We start from the raw sequence: 19,503 nt of genomic DNA, 5'->3' as shown, positions 1-19,503 counted from the left end.
TTGGTTGCCAGCCCATCGCAGGGCACAAGGAGGCAAAAAACACACTCATACCTAAGGGAAATTTAGAGTGTCCAAACAGCCTAACATACAATACTTTGGAATGTGCGAGGAAACGGGAGTACCTGGAGAAAACCCACACACGCCCAGGAAAAACAAGGAAACTCCATACAGGTGGCCCAACCTGGATTTGAACCCAGGTCTCCCAATCTGACTGAGGCCAACGCGCGAACCACTCAGCCACAGGCCCACCCTTGATTAGTCAGTAAATGGCAAACTTGTTGGAAATTGAAAAAATGTTGCCACTATTAACTAACCTTAGGCCATGTTTAGGTTAGGTTTATGCTCTTTCAGAGTTTTGTGTTGATTTAGTCTTGGTATTTTTCCTCCGTAGAGCTTGTGATTGTCCACTGCTCTTACCTGTTGTTGCCTCCCCGCGTGTTTCAGCCTATCTGCTGCCTCATGTATCACCCCCCTGTGTTCTCTGTCTCATTAACCCATTTTGTCTGTTCATTTCTTTTTGTGTCCCTGTCACTATCAGGTCGGAGTTAGATGTGCGTCCAAGCCCTGCCCTGGTATGTTTGATTATGTAGCTTTTTTATTTTTGAATTCCCTGCCTTTTACCACCACCGTTCCTGACCTCCCTGTTTCCCTGCGATTGTGTGAATCCCCTTTTACAAGCCCTCTCGCCTGCACTATGTGATAGTTTATATGGCAACAATCCTGAGCAAAAAAGGTGCAAAAGCACCATGTTCCTGATATTTTTAATTTCCCATTTACATGGCCATTTTGTTGTTTGGGGAAATTTGCGTGCGCAGAAACAAAAAATCCATCAAAATTCGAAAAATGGAGACCTGCCATGTCTTGTTCACACGTCTTTCTCCGCACTGCGTCTCTAGGTGCACCAAAAAAAATTGTGGATGCACTGAATTGTTATTTTTGGGTTAAAGTGAGCCTAGTCAACAGTTGGTTGAATTCATGTATGCCGTTGACCGAGGTTGGGCCACAAGGTTGCTACCTGGAGACTGTTTTAATGTACTGATGTGATCACCCTCTTATATATTTTAGCATTTTCGCCACCAACTGTTCCGGAGTATGAAAATGAGATGTCACCCAAAATCACTGCTTCTCAAATAGTGGGGCGGCCCCCCTCTTTTTTGGTTTCAGACAAAAAATGTTAAATGTTGAATGTGTTAATAAATGGAATATGTATTGCTTTTCTATACTCTTATTTCTATTTAATTTTATCAAAAATACAATCTTAAGCAGAGGTGTACATATAACTTTCGAAATACAATTTTTCAGTTTTTGGGCACAAATGTTTCAACAGAAAATAAGAAGCACTGTCCAAAACTCACTTTGGCGTTGACGATGGTTTGATGGCGATGGAGGTTAAAGCATTGTCAAGATTTACATTCTGGAATGGTTCTTCAAATTTCAAGTCACGTGGAAACGATAGGCCTCTGGAGAAAAGTTTTTGGTTTTCACGCCTGTTACTGCTTTCATAGGAAAAGACCCCTTAAATTTATCAAAAACTTTTTACAATTGAGGTTTTGTGTAAGTGTCACAGTGAAAACTTCATTTGGGAGATTATCATTATGCATTCCTTTCACCTTTATGTATGTAGTGAAAGTCAGGTGTTACAAGGTTGGGCATCAGGAACCATTTGCCTTTAGAAAGCGAAATAATTTGAATGCAGTTCTACATAAGGCCCCCCCACCCCCTGCATCCTCATCATCCTGTTGACTTACTCATCGATCGCCACTCCCGCATCCAGTTCCTTTTCTGTTTCCTGCTTTTTTCCTCCGGCGTTATATATCTACATAGACACACCCTTCAATGACCTCCAAAATCTTGGATATATCTACAAAGACACACCCTTCAATGACCTCCAAAATCTTGGGAGTCAAGCGTGGAAATCTATATTTACATTCTTCATTGACCCTTGACCTTATGACTCTGTTGTAGTTGTCAGTAATAAAAGAAAAATCATGTAAAAACATTACTTGTAATAGACATCACTCCAGACCAATTGGATTGGATGTCTATCATTGTCAATGGCAGTCAACGACATATGAAAAAATGGACGCTAATTTGAAAAACTACAACAAAAACAACTGAAATCATTCATTTTGAACACTACTTAATTTTCTGGGGGCGTGGGAACCTATCATGGCAGATTTCTGGCAAAAAGCTGACTAAACCCTAAACTATTCATCAGTCCGTTTTACAGCAGCAGCCAAATTTCTAATGAGAATTTGATTGGTAGCTTTTGACTATCTAATTTCATACTTTGATTGAAATATATATTTGACCAATATACTGTTCTTTTTAACCATGGCAACACTTTTCCTGACAAAAAGCAAAAATTGAGGGAAAAAAAGGATAACCTTCACATCCTGTAACTCACATTAGACAATCCATATTACAATCAACAGCATTATCAATAATTTTATTTTTATCAACAGAAAAATATTGTTTCTGCCTCTCACTTTATAGTATCTACTCAACAGAAGAAAAAAAATATTGTCCAATTCCTTCCTTGCACACTTTGGCCTAAACACTGAGCATATTACCTTTTTTTTTTTATAAATAAAGTAACAACTGCAGCTGAATTCTCTCCAAAACAATGTATTTTACTAAATCCATTAAGAATATTTCAGGAAAACTCTCTATTACAAGTGGGTGTAATAGAGCATAGTGGATAGTATATAATAACTTTGTAAAAACATAAGCTTGTTCTCAAGATTATTAAAGAAATGGGTGGCGAACAAGTTACACACAAAGAGCCAAAGTTCTAAACTGAGTCAAAGAGCCACACCTTACATCAGAAACCACATTAAAAAGACATCCAATCTGCCAAATGTTCAAAATATAATTTATTATTTTAATAGTTCCTGATGAAATTGTGTTTCAAGAGAATAAAAATAAGAGAAATGTGAAACGAGGCCAAAAGCCACATTATATACAAAATATGATAAGCAAAGAGCCGCATTAATTTTGACCGAGAGCCGCGTTTTCGCCACCCCTGATCACAACTCTGGGGTCCTGGGTTCAAATGCCAGTCATTTCCACCTGTGAGGAGCTTGCATGTTCTCCCCGGGCCTGCGTGGGTTTCCTCCGGGTACTCCCACATTACAAAAACATGCACAGTAGGCTGATTGAACACTCTAAATTGCCCCTAGGTATGGGTGTGAATGTGAATGGTTGTCCATCTCCTTGTGCACTGTGGTCACCTGGCCACCAATTCTGGGTGTCTCCTCCCTTTGGCCCGGAGTCAGCTGAGCTCCAGCACCCCGCGCAACCCTAATGAGATAAAGTGGTTTAAAAAATGAAATCAGATGAGATGTCGAAATGGAATTCTCTTTCATGGGGACCCTGAAAAGTGAAAGAAAACATGAAGCAGGTTTTAAAGATGTCCAAACTCAAGGATTTTTGTAGTTTTGTAGCTTGACATAGAAGCCACTTTAAAAAGCAGATAAATGTTGCATGTGCACCTGCATAGTGCTGCAAAAACTGTAATCGTGTGTGGTCTGAAAGTTTTGCAAGTGTTAAAAAACTGGGTCAAAGGTCAAAAATGTGACCATGGGGTCGATTTTAATCTATTTTTTGAAGAACCAAAGGCAAAATTCAGGGAAATTTGGCCCTGTGATGACACAATTCACTATTGAAGCTAATCAGTCGAAAACTGCATTAAAATCAGACGTAAAATGTGGAAATGGCGTCCATGAAATGGCTGCTTTTGGAAGTGTCCAAAAAAAGGTTTTTATCCATTTTTAGCAAGATGACACGAATGACCTGGAAAATTATGCACGCGCAAGGTTGTCCTCGCCATGGTGCTTTTACAAAACAGTAGTTTTGCTCCAAAAAATGGCCCAAAGTTGCACTTTTACTGCAAGACGACACGAATGACCTGGAAAATGATACATGTGCAAGGGTGTCCTTGCCATGGTGCTCTTACAAGACAGAGTAGTTTGGTAAAAAAAAATGGCGCCTAGTTACACTTTTTCGACCTCAATAATGTGACACCCTGGTACAAATATCGATTTTCAGAAAAACTGGAATCCAAATTCGAAAATCGGGCGTGGTGAATCCCCACAGGCATAAATTTGCTAACTTTTGGTGAAAACCGCATTTAAATCGGACTTAAGGTCTTGTCTCCATTTCACCCAGACCTCACGGATACAGGCGCACACATTCTCAGAAATAGTATAAATTTAGTCTAAGCCTATTAGTATATATAACTGAAAAAAATGTTTGCACAGATAGATGAAGAGCAAAATTATTATTATCATTCACATATAATACAATACACAAATACAATGTTTTTGTTCTTGCCATCATTTGATTGACATTATTCACAATTAGCACTGCAGTTCAGATTCTGTCGGCTCATATTTCAGCTCTAAAATGTGCCCAAGATAGTTAGTGACAAATTGCACCTTCACTTTGGGACCAGCCCACGAGATTGTGGATAAATCGGAGATGTAAGACTGTGAGGGCTGCATGAAGCAGTGAGAGTGTTCATCTGCTTGCCTGTTCTTGATCGACTGATGAATAAAAAATAAAAAAAACATGAATTGGATTACATGAATTGGATAGCAGGAATGGCCTCGACAAATAAACTCTTTAATGACTTACTTCGACTTTGATTTCTTCATATTTCCACTTGTACCGGCGAGTGTGTTACTGTTAAACCCTGATGCGTTTATCTCAAGGTCCTCCTCATCCCTAAGGGCGTCCTTCAGAGCTGCCATCACCTTTGGGGAGATTACTGGCTGCTGATAATTTTTGGTAGTGCGAGAAGGAAGATCCATGTCGAGCAACAAGATGTTTTCAGCCTGGCAAGATTGAGGACAGGAACAAGACTGTTGATAAGCAGTATTGAAAATGAATAACACCAGCATATTACCATTTACAACACCAAATTTAAAAAAAATAGATCAAAAACCTACCCACTAATAAACAGCTTTAACGCAATTTAATGACTGAAATTACTTTTTTTAAGGATTTTATTAAAATTTGATGAGATATTTTCTTACTAGAAGCTAAAAACATCATATATACTTGGTAACTTTTTTTGCAGTGTAACATATTGAAATTAGGCATTTGACTCTTAGTCCTATTTTAATTGAAGTATGATTTAAATGGAACAATATGATTTAAAATATAATGTCAAGGGAATGAAGTGCAGTTACTTTGTATCTCATGTCAAGGCTTATCATCATGGCCATTCGAGCACGGTGACTGAGAGGTCTTCGAAATCCGATGGCAGACTGAGGCCTGCTCAACATCTGGGGATCACTGTACACAAATGCATATTTAACTATAAACAAGAATAGAATTTTTTTGATGAAGTGGTAATTAAAACTTAGCTATTCCCCATCAACAAATGTCTTATTCTACAAAATTATCTGCAATGCAGGCGCATAAAATGTTCATGCATGCCACTCTATGCTCTCATTGGTCTCCCATCCAAATATACAGTCAGTGGGTTTCATTTCTATGCAATTAATCAAATGTGTTGAATAGTCAGAAAGAAGTAAGACAAACAAGTAGCAACCCCCCCTTTTGAGACTTAGCCAAATCTACTGCACCAACCTGTCAACACTGTTATTGGACCCCATGTATTTCTTTAAAACTCTAAATTAAGTCTTGTAATTTTAGGTATTTCTATTTTTATTTGATGTACTTATTTATACTATTTTTTTCATAAAAATTTTGTGTGCCTTCTAGTCATGAAAATACTGTGTGTGCGTGTGTGTATATATATATATATATATATATATATATATATATATATATATATATATATATATATATATATATATATATATATATATATATATATATATATATATATATATATATATATATATATATATATATATATATTTTGCAAATGAAATCACAACTGGTTAGCACATCTGTTTCCTAGGACACTTAAAGTTAAGTCAAGAAGCGCACTCATTTGTACTTCGTTATTCGAGTAAATTATCAATAAAAAAAAAGGGTGAGGAATAATTATGCATTTACTGCTCCATGGATGTAATGGGCTTCAACTTCCAGTCTTCATCCTTTTCATCAAAATAAGCTCTGGAGGCTATTTTGTTCTTTTCTTCCAAAGGGATAAAATTTTCAATCATCTGAGATCTTAGAGAAAAAAATAAAACAATCAGATAGGGCGCTTGAGAAAATGGAAAATCAGACAATACATCAACAAGCTAAAGATTAATTTCCTGCTTTGACTGGGAAGGGTGGCAGTGACATCTATCGCCATTAATGAGAAACAATAAATTAATGGAATGTAAATTAAAATATCTATGTATATCTATACATACAGCGCTTTATCCTGAGTAGGGTCGTGGGGAGTGCTAGAGCCTATCCCGGCTGACTCTAAGCCGGAGGCTTAGATTTTACAGTACAAAGAAAAAGTAGACCACAGTACTCCATTTCTAGAGTAGGACTGCAAAAAAAAAAGATTGGGACAGATTATAGTTCCATACTTGAGTTTAAGGTCCTTGGTGAGTTCGTTCTGCGTTTGCTCTAGCTGCTGGCGTGTCGTAATATGTGCCTCCTGGACTTCATGGATTTCTGCCTTTAGAGCCTCCAGTTTGTTAAGCAACTGGTGGGCAAAGGAGAAGGCAAGATTACTTGACATTACCTTTTGCCAGCCTAGAATCATACTAACACAGATACACGGTGTTAGCGTAGAAGTAGGTTAACGTAGCATTCGTTCAAGTTGACCTTTGTCATTTTTTTGGTTTTACTGTCAACTTCTTGCTGCAAAGAACTGTAGGTCTCCTTTAGCTCCAGATTCTCCTCATCTCGAGAGACCATCTGTTGCCGCATCTCGTGTTCTCTCCATTTCTGGAAAAACCTTCATTACTTCTGATTGAATTCCAACACCATATACACAATGTACCAGAAATCTACTCATAACAGAACATCCTTCAGTAAAGGTAAACTAAATACACCTAACCCAGGGGTGTCCATTTTGGCCCTCACAGGTTTTTGTCCCAACCATTCAGCTGTTTTCTACTGAAAATAAGTTCTCCATTGGTTGGAAAAAAAACTGCACCCACCTTTGTGAAATTTTTCAAAACCCCTTGATCCAGCCATTGTTGAGGCAGGATAGGAAGTATAATGGGAGCACTTTTGTTACAATCATTCAAATTCTACAGTCAGTTGTACCTGTTCATCAATTTCTTGTCTTTTAAGCGCCAACATTCTTTGTTGCTCATTGGTATGATCCACAATGTTCTTCCCTCCGACTAAGAGTTTACTCTCCATTGCCTGCAGGACAAATAGGGTTGTTATACTTAGATGACAGTTGAACTGCGTCCATTTTATTAAAACTGGATGTTGACGGACTATACACATCAGTGGTTTGTAACCATGACACCATTTCAATTTTTATTATTTCTTTTCAAATGTTCAGGAACCTATAAGTGTGACATTTAACTCAGTCTGTATGTATCTCACAATTTTATTTTATTTTTAAACTGAGTGCAGAGCTAATGTACAGTGGTTGATAAAATAAACAAAATATATAAACAAAATATGTTTCTTTGCTAAGAAATTTGGACTTCATTATGTGCCATTGACTGCCATAGACATCCAATTCATTTGTTCCTTTAGGGAAGGCAGAGATCATTCGCTTTTAGCCTTTCTCAGTTGGGATTAATTGTACATGCAGAGCTCAGTGGTAGTTGCTGTAAAATAGTTGAAAATCTATGATATAGAGCTTGCTGTTGGTTAAACATGTTTTTTGTTGAAGTTCCCATCAATAGTTTGAATAGAAAACCGTCCTGATATTGACTCTTAACACTGCATATCGAGATAAATACTGACTACATAAAAAAACGACAGGAATCAGGAAGAAAAGACATAATAGTGAGTGATAGTTCAGGATGTACCTTAATTTTGGTTGCAAGTAGCTCTCCTTCCTTCTGCTCTCTTTTCAAGTCAGACATTTTTTTCTCCTTCTCTTTGAGCAGTTGAACTTTCTCCTCAGCAACCAGACTGTGATCCTCCATGATGGCTTTCTTCTCTCGCTCCAGGATCTCCTGTTGCTCCCTCCAATAATCTCCAATCATGCTTTCATCCTCATCTTCTTCCATGCTCTCATTGCAACATTCATCGGTTCTCCTCCTTATCTTCCTCTTATTTTTCTTTCCTGTCCGCTTTGTCAGTTGGGCCTTCAGTCGAGCAATCTCCTCTTGAAATTTCCTTAGCTGGGCATCTTTGGGGTCCTCGTTGATGCATGGAGTATTCTTAATATTTTTGGCTCGGTTTGAATAGTGCAGTGTCGTTAAAGTCTCTTCCACATTGTAAGAGGCTGGGCCAATATTGGCCACCATGACAGTCCGGGCATTGCCTCCTAGGGAGTCCTGTAAAAGGCGGGTCAGTTTGGAGTCTCTGTAAGGGATGTGACTGCTTCTGCCATCCACTAGAGCCGATATGACGTTCCCCAGAGCAGAAAGTGAAAGGTTGATTTTTGTGGCTTCTTTCAGCCTCTCTCCTTGCGTCCCTGTCTTGGTCTGCCTTTCGCTGCCAGCCAGATCCACCAGATTGAGTTTACCAACTCGAATGTGGTTCTCCCCGTCCACCCCCAATTCACTGCATTCCACAGTGATCACAAAGATGGCATGAGAACGGGAGCTGTGTTCATTCATGTTCGTAGAACCCACGGAGCGGTTCTGATTGCCCACATTCATTACATTTTCGATTTCCTCTCTACTCCTGGTGACAAACGATGACAGGTTTTTCACATAAACACCCGTATCCGGCCTCTCTCTTAGCTCGAGATGGCGTGATTGGTCCTTGGAGAGCAGATCTCGAATCTCCTCTTGGTAAATTTCCAAATACGAAGCTCGCACCAAATACTGTTGGTTCTGAGATCTTGAAATGTGAGTGAAGATGTGCACAAAAGAGTTGGGGATAACACCTCTCTTTTCCGGATCGTTTCTAGTACCCTCCATGGTGTACGTTTTCCCTGTGCCAGTTTGTCCGTATGCAAAAATGGTCCCATTAAATCCTTGTAGAACTGAATCCACAAGGGGCCTAAAGCTTTCGTCGTATAGATCTTTTTGCTTTGACTTAAAGTCGTAGACTGAATCAAAAGTAAACACTTTTGAGGCTTTACCGGCCATAGAATCTCTCGGGTTCTTGACGGCTATTTGTTTCATTTTCACATTAACCGTGACCACACTCTCAAACATAGAGGCCCTTTCTTTGTCATTCATTGGACGACAACGGACCACCACCTTTATCGACTCTGACTTGGCGGACATTTTGGACATGGGGGCTTGAAAAACACATGCGTGTTAACAAGCTGTATCATATGCCTGTCTAGTGGAATCTCACCTATTTGTAAACACTATTCACAAGCTGCTGAAGAAAAAAAAAGAAATCAAAACTGTCATTTGTTAAAAAGCTCAGCTGGCACAGATATACTCATGTAGCCATAACAATTTTAAAAATTGCTTATTGTAAGAATGTTTTATTAAAACAAGATAGTCTAAATGTCCATGGTGATAAAACATAAAGCCTTAAGACAAACTATTTAGTCTGTGGTTTTACCACTTGTTCCTGGGTTGTACATTGCTTTTTCCATTGCTCCAGCGTTTATGCAGAAGCTTCCTAGGAAATTGGATGCAAAATCTTAACATTATGGCATAACAACTTGTTAGTGTTCTACAATTGAGTGCGCGTGCTCATGTACAGGCACGTGCACGTGTCTCAAACTGATTTTTTTTTTTTTACACACGTACAACACGCGATTTAAATCTTACCATTTTGGTGAATGTGCAGTCTTGAACAGTTCATTGTTCATTATAGGTTCGAAAGTTTCAAAAATGCCGAATGGAAGTCTTCCTATCATTTTTTACGTTGTACTCACGCCCCCACGTGGCCCCAGAATTGTTCAGCTATTCGTGTGACGAAAGCAGTGAATCGAGTCACGACGGGCGTTTTTTTTGACGTTTTGGCTTTCTTACTAAACATACGTCGTCGTTTTGTTCATGTTATTTGCCAATACTGACGGGAGAGCTGGTCTACGTGGTACCAAATGGACATTCAATTTGGTTAAAGTGAATATTTTTATAACATGATAAGGATGTCCTTATCATTATGGACTACACAGTATAAATGATTTATTACCGTGTGATAATTGGTAATTCGTTTGATTTTAAAACAGCTGGTATTGCTTTTTCTACTTAATTAGGATAAAAAACAATAATATATAGATATGACCCATTCTTGATTTTCCGATTTGCTCAACTAAAATCGGTGTATGCATGTGAAAGAGTACAATTTGTTCCGTTGTTCAACGATTGTTTCCTTCTTTTTTTCTCTATTCTTCGTTCCTTCTCTTTTTTTACAGATGAGGAATTAACATATAATGTATAATTATGTATAACTTCTAATCAAAGCTATGGATTGTTTGAAGTTTCTCGTGTTATCTTTTGCCTAAAAGAGGCAAAGCAGCTGAGAGACTGGAGACAAGGTTGCCACATACGAATAAAAACGCAGTTCAGAAATCATTATAAAATGCATAAATTTCATGAATTTAAATTACATGTCTCTATAATTCATAAAAAATAAACATCTTATTTTTTGCAAACACTTATTTCGGTTAAACCTTAAAATCAATGTAGCTGTCCCGCAGATTGGGATGTAACTGTTAGGATCTGGCAACCCTACCCCTGACCGTGCTTGCTAACTGAGTGGCGGATTAGCTAATGTTCCGAGCAGCTTTAAAACAACATTTTGCAAAGCAATTTGGGGAAAAGGTATGTATTCGATGCGGTGGCACTGAAATTAATACTTTTTTTCAATGTTTGGGGTGACACAGCAAATATGCAGTCTAAACTGCGTACTGAAGGTTAGGCAGGCAAAAGGAGCATAAGACTTGTAGCCTTGGTTACCTGTGTTTGCTGTTGCTTAGTCGGTTTTATGCCCTCACCGCGAGTTGTAGTTGTATTTATTTATTTATTTATCGCTTGTGTATTCGTCATCGTTATCAGCTTCAATCTTCTACCATAAAGGTACGATCCTGTCGCGTGCGGTGAATGCTATTGATGTCAAACGGGTTTATCATGAACGGATTAATGAAGCTAGCAAGATTTATTTTTTTCCCGTTCAATGGACCATTTTGTTAGAATGCTGCGATTACATAAATATTCCAGAATTCCGTTATTTGAATCGTTACCTATTGTATGTGTATAGTGTAAATGGAGCCATAATAAAAGTGAATATAAGTTTTTGTCTGTACCAGTCAAGACTAAATATTTGATTATTTGTTATTAACTGCTGTCTTTTTTTATCAACAGGTACTGATTTGAATGTTTCTACTTGAAGGATTTCCCAGACGGCCTGCTTGAAAACAGGCATTTGTTTCAAGCCGTGTTTGTAAATTTGTGGTCCACATCATGTCAAAGAGCAAGAGTTCTGCGACAGTCAAAGTTGTGGTCCGTTGCCGGCCAATGAACGCCAAAGAGCTGGCTGCCACATTTGAAAGTGTGGTGTCAGTGGATGTCAAATTTGGACAAATTATTGTCAGGAACCCGAGGGAAGCGTCTGCTGGGGAGCTTCCTAAAGTTTTCACCTTTGATTCCGTTTATGACAGCAAGTCAAAGCAAATAGAGCTATACGATGAAACCTTTCGGCCCCTCGTGGATTCCGTTCTACAAGGATTTAATGGGACCATTTTTGCATACGGACAAACTGGGACAGGGAAAACGTACACCATGGAGGGTACGAGAAACGATACTGAAAATAGAGGGGTTATCCCCAACTCTTTTGACCACATCTTCACACACATTTCCAGATCTCAGAATCAGCAGTACTTGGTGCGAGCATCATATCTGGAGATTTATCAAGAGGAGATTCGAGACCTACTCTCCAAGGATCAAACGCGTCGTCTCGAGTTGAGAGAGAGGCCGGATACTGGCGTTTATGTCAAAGACCTGTCATCGTTTGTCACCAAGAGTGTGCGAGAAATCGAGAATGTCATGAATGTGGGCAATCAGAACCGCTCCGTGGGTTCGACGAACATGAATGAACATAGCTCTCGCTCTCATGCCATCTTTGTGATTACTGTAGAATGTAGTGAAGTGGGTGTGGATGGGGAAAACCACATTCGAGTTGGCAAACTCAATCTGGTGGATCTCGCCGGCAGCGAAAGACAGACCAAGACGGGGGCTCAGGGAGAGAGGCTGAAAGAAGCCACAAAAATCAACCTTTCACTTTCTGCTCTGGGGAACGTCATATCGGCTCTAGTGGATGGCAGGAGCAGCCACATCCCTTACAGAGACTCCAAACTGACCCGTCTTTTACAGGACTCCCTGGGGGGCAATGCTCTCACTGTCATGGTGGCCAATATTGGTCCAGCCTCTTACAACGTGGAAGAGACTTTAACAACTCTGCGTTACTCCAACAGAGCCAAAAACATCAAGAATAAACCCCGCGTCAACGAGGACCCCAAGGACGCTCTGCTGCGAAAGTTTCAAGAGGAAATATCAAGACTGAAGTCACAACTGGAGAAACGCACAGGAAAGAAAAACAAAAAGAGGCAAAAGAGGGGAGCTGGAGATTGTAGCAACGGTAATGGTCGGGGCGAAGACAGTGAGGATGACGATGAAGGGTCGGAAAGCAAGGGGGATTACTGGCGAGAGCAGAAGGACAAGCTGGAGCGAGAGAGGAAAGCCATCATGGAGGATCACAGCCTGGTTGCAGAGGAGAAAGCTCAACTCCTCAAGGAGAAGGAGAAGAAAATGGAAGACCTAAAGAAGGAGCAGGAAGCAGGAGATTTGTTGGCAGCCAAAGTGAAGGTGAACTCATTGGAATTATAACTCGGATACCTAATTCACTGAGTTTTTGAATATCCGAACAGGTCAAATCTGAGTGCAATTGTCTTGGTCAAATTCAATTTCTTGTACTATAATCCTTCAGGTTTCAGGTGGAAGTGTTTTTTTTTCTTTACTCTTTTCTAGGCAATGGAAAGTAAACTTTTAGTTGGAGGAAAGAACATTGTCGATCACACTAACGAACAACAGAAAATGCTGGACCTGAGGAGGCAAGAGATTGCTGAACAGGTATGAAATTAAAATGGTGGTAAATTAAAATTACTGCTATCTTCTACTTTAATGAGACATTCTTGAAAAGCTTAGAGATGGGGATAGTTAAGGAGATGCAAAGTATTTCCTCTACACACAAAAATCACAAGTTACAGTAGTGAATCATTTGAAGTGGAACTGTAAACACTAGTGATGTACTTTGTACAGTGTGTATGTTTTTGTGTTTTTAGAAACGGAAAGAACGAGAAATGCAACAGCAAATGGATTGTCGTGATGAAGAAACCCTGGAGCTGAAGGAGACCTACAGCTCCTTACAACAGGAAGTTGACATTAAAACCAAGAAACTGAAAAAGGTTGCAACTCTAGATTTGGTTAAAACATTGAATTTGACCCTTTTTAATTCTCGTAGAAAATTTTACTTCATTAACTTTGTTTTGACAGAGAAGTATGACTGGCAGTCGCACCCATGACTCAATTTCAGTGGCTTATGACATTGTGCAACTTCTCGCTACATAAATGAGCTATAATCGGATTTTATGATCCTTGGCTCCTCATTCTGGCTTTTGTATAGAACACTTATGTGTCTTGAAACAACAAAGAGAAGACCCTGACTGAAACTCTGAAAATACCTGAGGCTTAATGAAGATGAGATTGATTAGTACAAGTACCTTAGATTAAGACAATTTATTCACTCATCTTGCGTAACGTGCAGCCTCGTAAGGGTTGCGGTGATTACTAGCCTACCCCAGCTGACACAAGGCAGACTATATCCAAGACTGCTCGCCAGTCAATCATAAGGCACACAAAGAAAGAGCATTCACACTCACAGCCATACCGACACCAGCGGGAATTGAGCCCGCACTAAAGTCAGGTGATTGAACCACTACATCATCAGGTTGTTTAAGACGATCTAGTGTTTGAAATATGTTGCTGGGCCAACTTAAATCTTTCTGGAACTGGTCACCACGAGGGGCTGCTATTCAAAAGGTTACACTTAATAGGCTTAGTGACTAGTTTTGTCCATTAAAAAAATACAAATATTTGCTTTAAAAAAAAAAGGAGTAATTTTTGTCCATTTTTATTTTGTTCATATAATTATGAAGAAATTTCTAAATTAATATAATGGTCATAAAGGCTATATTAATTAAATTAATATGAATAAATACACAAACACTTGTTACGGCCCAAGTTTTATTTTTTCCCATTGACGAATGAATGACCAAAGCCAATGTAGGCCCAGTAAGATGAAAAAAAGAATTCACTTTGTGAATGAAAGGGTCAAGCAGGAATTTGAAACGGCTGTATCATAAAAAAAAAACAAATGTTTGAAAAAGACAATGTAGTATTGGCATGAAGAAAAATTATGTTGAAGTTTAGTGTGTACTAGAAAGATGAAGAATAATTCTACTTTTGCACAACATTATTGAGTACAGCAATTTTCAAAGACCTTTCTTATATGAAATACTTAGCCCTCTGTTTGTCTGTCCTCGTTCTAGTTGTTTGCCAAACTGCAAGCAGTGAAGGGAGAAATCAATGACATCCAGGAAGCGCACATTAATGAGCGCCAGGAATTGGAACAGACCCAGAATGAGCTCACACGGGACCTTAAACTCAAGTAGGAAACCTCAATAGGACACCACTACACCATTTTGTGTCCAAATCTATCACCTAAGAATTATTTCATTATTGAGAAATCTGGCATTTTAACTAGGGGTGTTCCCAATCCGATCATTACATCGAGTATTTGGCCTGCTCTCGTCAGGGCCTGCGACAAGGCCTTGGTGTCACCAAATCGAATTATGATTGGTTAAAGCAACAGTCTTATCGACACTTTTTTAATACAGCAAAGCCTGCAGAACTGATTGTGAAGGCCTTGAGGCAGATTTCTGACCCTGGCTACAAATAATGGCTGAAATGTGATTGATTAAATGCTTCAATATGAAAACACATCTGGAAGCAATGCAACCAGGGGGAAAGCAATCAAAGGAAGCTAACAGACAATTTGGAATTTTGGAAATTTAATAAGTATTCATGGACAAAATATAATTATCAGTCTGTGATTCAGATATTTCTTAGGCCAGCAGAGAATGCCTTGAAGGCCACTGCCACAATCTAACCAATTCATCTTGTGAAACAATGAAAAAAATTCAATTCAACATTTGGCCTGATTAAAAAGAAAAAAGTTACATCAGCACTCCTTTTGGTATTTACTGGACCTTTTTAACTTTCTCATTGTATTTGTCTAATTCTTTCTCCTTCAGGCATCTTATCATTGAGAATTTCATTCCACTAGAAGAAAAGAATAAAATAGTCAACAGGGCTTTCTTTGATGAGGAGGATGAATACTGGAAAATGAGACCTATCACACACATTGAGGAGTGAGTATTTTCCAATGTCCACCCTAACACATACTGTGCGTTTGTATTTTTCTCTAAAACAAAAGGGAAAAAGTCATCCAGAAGGAATAAAATCACAAATCTGGGAGTATCTAATAAACAAGTATAAACATAAGACAAAAACATTCACTGTCGAGAATAGAGATTGACCAGTTGCACCGAAGAATCCTGACTCTTAAAAACCAACCTATACGGCATTAAATAGGGTGTACAGTTGAATTAATAAACAACAATGAGTATTATACAAGGAAAAACATTAGCTCTATTTCTTGTGTGCCCTTTGTACATTAGGCATTAATTGACATGTTTAAGATGACTAACGACTTTAATGATATGTTGTTTATTGTTGTGACAGTGATCTTCAACTTCACTAGTTGTGTCAAGTCTAAATATGTATTAGTAGTACAACCACAACACCTGTCAATGCAACGTTAAGATTGCGGTCATAATGTCATCACTGGTTTGTGTGAAATATTGGTAGAGGCAATCCTTTGCTCATAAAATTCTTGACGTGGCAACTTTACGAGGGCCGCATCTCGTCGGCCATTTAGGCGTCTTGCACCATAGTTTCTGATTTGCTAGTGCAAAGACCTTGTTTGTGTTTGTTTGCTGAGCGGATCTTTGTCCTTTTAGCCCCTCTATGTTACATTATGGCCCCAAAAGAAAGCTGGGTCTTCTAGATTTTGCGAAAAGAATAGAAATTACTATTGAAACAAAGCTTCACATTGGTAAAGAAATGCTACGTTCTCATTAAAACAAATGCCTTGCTCCTCGACAAATGCAGTTTTGTTGTAACTCAGACTTTACGTCGCTAACAGTCCAAGTCAAAAAACTCCCTTCATGTAACCTCCAAAAGAGAGCAATGTAACAAATCAGTTGCATGTCTGCTTAATAAGGCAATGTGGATGTGCTGAGTGCTGTGTTTTCTGTGATGTCCTTAAACCCGCCACGTCTATCTGGCATGGTAGAGGCAGACGAGATGGTTTTGGTTTCGTTTTGTTAGTGTGACAGTAGTAGTTAAAGTCCGTGCTTTCTGTTACAAATAAACCATAGAAAACCCTAACTCTCAATCCACCTCTGCAATAATGGTAGATATAATCACACATTTTCTAAAATTTTATTTTCCGCTATTTTAAATATTTATACATAGTATTTTGACATAAATGTCTACTTTAACAGTGAAATGTGACTTTTGCGGAAATGTGGGTTAAGTCACCGCATGAACTTGGTCATAACTAAGTGACTGTGTGTGCACATTTCATGAATCCAAGTTCAACTGTGAGATAAAGATCAATGATTTAGAACATTCCTTTCAAAAATACATGAAAGCCTGTATTTGTTTTTATCGATGTACTATTACCCATTGTGGGCTCTGTCTGATCTAGCAGGCCTACAATCCTTGTGAGGATACGCAAAGTGGACTATGAATGAAAAATGTGTTGTCTCACTGTGCTTACACTGTATGTTTGCTTGTGTTTTAGTAATCATCAAATGATGAGCAGGCCTCAGTCTGCCATTGGTTTTCGGCGGCCTCTGTGTAACCATGCTCGGACGGCCATGAAGGACAGCCCTGATATGAGATACAAAGTAAGTTAGAATACTCATTGAAATGAGGAGAACACATTCTTTGAATTGTATGGCAACTTTTTGGGTGTTTTTTTTAATTCTTAATTCTTTCCAGGGGGAGAATGTTTTGTTGTTGGGCATGGATATGCCGTCTCGGACCACCAAAGACTATGAGCGACCAGTTATAGCTCCAAAGGTTGCAGCAGCTCTGGAGGATGCACTTAAGAATGAGGAGGATCTTCAGGTTGATGCTTCTGGATTTAATAGTAGTTTTGCCGCTCCTAGTGGAAGTCTCAGAAAACCAAAGGCTGCGTAAGTTACACACGGAGTCCTTTGTTAGCCATGTATTAAAATATGTTCACGGTAAATGTATGTAGTATTACGACCATTACAAAAGTTTTGATGAGTTAAACTGTCTTGTTTTCAGTCGACCAAGAACAGGCAAACAATCAGACACTTGGACCTCTTCGTTCGGTCTTCACAATCCAGCATCTCCGATTTACCCCCAATCCCGTGGACTGGTGCCCAAGTGAAAGCTGCCATCTACGCACCACACATGCGCCTTCCTATGCTGAAATTGTATTCCCAACCAGGATGAGAGTGCATTTATTTTGCCTGTGGCAACAGTTTCGTGGAATTTGCAAAAGAAAATGTAAGGATTAATGCTGCTTATTAGAAATAACAAATCAAAGTACTATTTGATACTATCAGGTGCTTTTCATCTTTGACTGAATTTAAAGCATGTTCTCCATGAGTGCGACCACTGGCTTTGTTGGCAATACGTTTCATTTGACTAAACATACACCAATAGCTACACCTACCAAACCCAATTGCTTGTTTTCACTATGTCATGTTATGTAAAATGCACTTTTAGAGTCGACCCACTAACTGGTCCATAGCTAAGCAGCAAGCTGTGATGCACTTGAGAGCGAACTTGTGTTAGAGCACTTTTTTTTAGCAAACTGTATTGACACAGATCATAGCTTTCCTTACAATGCATCATTTTGTTGATGAATCACGACTTCTAGTCAAGACCACTATTTCAGGCCCTAATAGGGCCATGCAGATGTAGAAGATTCTAACCCAGCCATGTCCTTGTTTTTGCTTCCGTTGGCTTTCAGGATAAATGTTCACCTGCTGCCTAATGTTTCAGCCTACCAACTGTTGCTATTTACTGAGATTCACATCCACTAATAAGTGCTTGAAATTATTTGGCAATGGCAGTTTGACTGAACTTCCAATATGACCCTTAGAGTTCTACATGTCCATTTTCTCAGCATTTCAGCTAGATACCTTGGATTTTGAGTTTAAATGACTGACAGGAGTAGCTATGATAAAGCAGACTAAGATTTCTCTGCTTGACTGTAGGCTGGTTCTTTTAACAATGTATTACATTTAATGTCACAAGGAATTAAATGTGAAGACTCTTGTTACTTTTAAATTAATAATTTCCTGTGATATTTCGCCAGACATTCCAATAGAGCTGAGTTAGCGTTTGGAACTCTCAGATAAAGGTTGTAATGTAGTTGATGTAAAAAAAATGGAGAGAGAGAGAGAGACGATATAAACCCGTTTGAGGGTAGCTTGCTGCAAGTCTTCACTTGTCACTTTACTAATATTGTATACAGAAACCCAGGTGACAATTTTTTGTACTTGTTCAAAATTTTGGAGTCATAAAAGTTAAGTGAGCACATTGTCTGCGTAATTTATCACTTGTTTGCATAATTTTATATTCTATTATTCTAGTTTTGCCCGGAAAAAACAAAATGCTATTTAAGATTGTTAAACAAAAGAATACCATGCTCAGATCAATTTCTTTTATTTTTTTAGAAGTTCCTCAATCTTATATTGCTTGTTAACCAACCATTGTTGTATCCTCCCCAATTCTGCACAAGTTTCATTCCTACTGAGCCAGCAAATATGTAAAACTGCTGAGATTTCTGCTGTGACAAGCAGCACTCGACTGCAATCCAAGTTTGAAAATGTTTTCCCAGTCTTCAATGTTTTAAAGCATTCCACAATTCATATCCAGATTAGTCATTGCCATCTCCATTAATGACTGTACTTTTGTATAATCCACTTTATTACAGCGGCCAATAATCCAATCCAGTTTATGCATCAAGAACAGCTCAGTTTACAAAAACAATGCATTTATTCATACCTTTCCTGACATCATACAAAAATGCTGTGGTCATGTACATTCAGCAGTAAATCGCAAATGCATACCAATCAAACAAGACTGGGATGTGTAGAGCAGAGGTCACTAAGGCCGGTCCTTGAGGGCACCTATCCAGTCTATTTTCGATTCTCCAATACACCTGAATCAAATAACCAGGCATGTTATCAAGCTTCCAGGGCGATGAGTTTAAGGGGGTTAGACATGGAAAACAAACTGGATAGTTAGAAGTGCCATTGAGGACTTGGAGTTGGTGAATCCTGCTGTAGAGCACAGATGAATGACA

At 38.8% G+C, this 19,503-nt stretch overlaps 2 protein-coding genes across 5 annotated transcripts; one reads left to right on the top strand and one right to left on the bottom strand.

Moving 5' to 3' along the window:
- Positions 1-4,335: 4,335 nt before the first annotated feature.
- On the bottom strand, positions 4,336-10,116 carry LOC144205997 (kinesin-like protein KIF3B). 2 transcript variants are annotated; one of them, XM_077730665.1, is made up of 9 exons: positions 9,795-10,116; positions 7,917-9,642; positions 7,192-7,293; positions 6,745-6,867; positions 6,504-6,622; positions 6,034-6,150; positions 5,196-5,301; positions 4,639-4,838; positions 4,336-4,547 (listed from the first exon to the last, which is right to left on the bottom strand). In XM_077730665.1, the coding sequence occupies exons 2-9, from the start codon at positions 9,300-9,302 to the stop codon at positions 4,442-4,444; spliced, it is 2,259 nt and encodes a 752-aa protein (XP_077586791.1). In that variant the 5' UTR covers positions 9,303-9,642; positions 9,795-10,116; the 3' UTR covers positions 4,336-4,441. The 2 variants fall into 2 exon arrangements, with proteins under 2 accessions (XP_077586791.1, XP_077586786.1); XM_077730660.1 differs by having other exon boundaries at positions 7,917-10,116.
- Positions 10,117-10,651: 535 nt separating this feature from the next.
- Positions 10,652-18,734, top strand: LOC144194106 (kinesin-like protein KIF3B). Of its 3 annotated transcripts, none has more exons than XM_077712934.1 (9): positions 10,652-10,793; positions 11,334-12,833; positions 12,996-13,097; positions 13,310-13,432; positions 14,576-14,694; positions 15,341-15,457; positions 16,957-17,062; positions 17,157-17,353; positions 17,469-18,734. In XM_077712934.1, the coding sequence occupies exons 2-9, from the start codon at positions 11,433-11,435 to the stop codon at positions 17,572-17,574; spliced, it is 2,271 nt and encodes a 756-aa protein (XP_077569060.1). In that variant the 5' UTR covers positions 10,652-10,793; positions 11,334-11,432; the 3' UTR covers positions 17,575-18,734. The 3 variants fall into 3 exon arrangements, with proteins under 3 accessions (XP_077569060.1, XP_077569069.1, XP_077569078.1); XM_077712943.1 differs by lacking the exon at positions 10,652-10,793 and adding an exon at positions 10,849-11,048; XM_077712952.1 differs by lacking the exon at positions 10,652-10,793 and adding an exon at positions 11,077-11,251.
- The last annotated feature ends 769 nt before the right edge of the window (positions 18,735-19,503 follow it).

The sequence above is a fragment of the Stigmatopora nigra genome, chromosome 1, assembly GCF_051989575.1.
Source record: "Stigmatopora nigra isolate UIUO_SnigA chromosome 1, RoL_Snig_1.1, whole genome shotgun sequence".
Taxonomy (NCBI): domain Eukaryota; kingdom Metazoa; phylum Chordata; class Actinopteri; order Syngnathiformes; family Syngnathidae; genus Stigmatopora; species Stigmatopora nigra.
The sequence above is the reverse complement of the archived record's forward strand: the minus strand, read 5'-3'. Positions and strand labels throughout refer to the sequence as shown.

Bases quoted from the DNA above. Each gene is read 5' to 3' on its own strand.
- LOC144205997 (XM_077730660.1), bottom strand. From the start codon at position 9,302: ATGTCCAAAATGTCCGCCAAGTCAGAGTCGATAAAGGTGGTGGTCCGT. The intron at 6,623-6,744 runs GTCAACTTGAAC...TTTGCCCACCAG, and splicing joins AAACCAAAAAAATGACAAAG to TTGCTTAACAAACTGGAGGC. The intron at 4,839-5,195 runs GTAACTGCACTT...CAATCTTGCCAG, and splicing joins GCCTTGACATGAGATACAAA to GCTGAAAACATCTTGTTGCT.
- LOC144194106 (XM_077712934.1), top strand. From the start codon at position 11,433: ATGTCAAAGAGCAAGAGTTCTGCGACAGTCAAAGTTGTGGTCCGTTGC. The intron at 15,458-16,956 runs GTGAGTATTTTC...CTTGTGTTTTAG, and splicing joins CCTATCACACACATTGAGGA to TAATCATCAAATGATGAGCA. The intron at 17,063-17,156 runs GTAAGTTAGAAT...AATTCTTTCCAG, and splicing joins GCCCTGATATGAGATACAAA to GGGGAGAATGTTTTGTTGTT.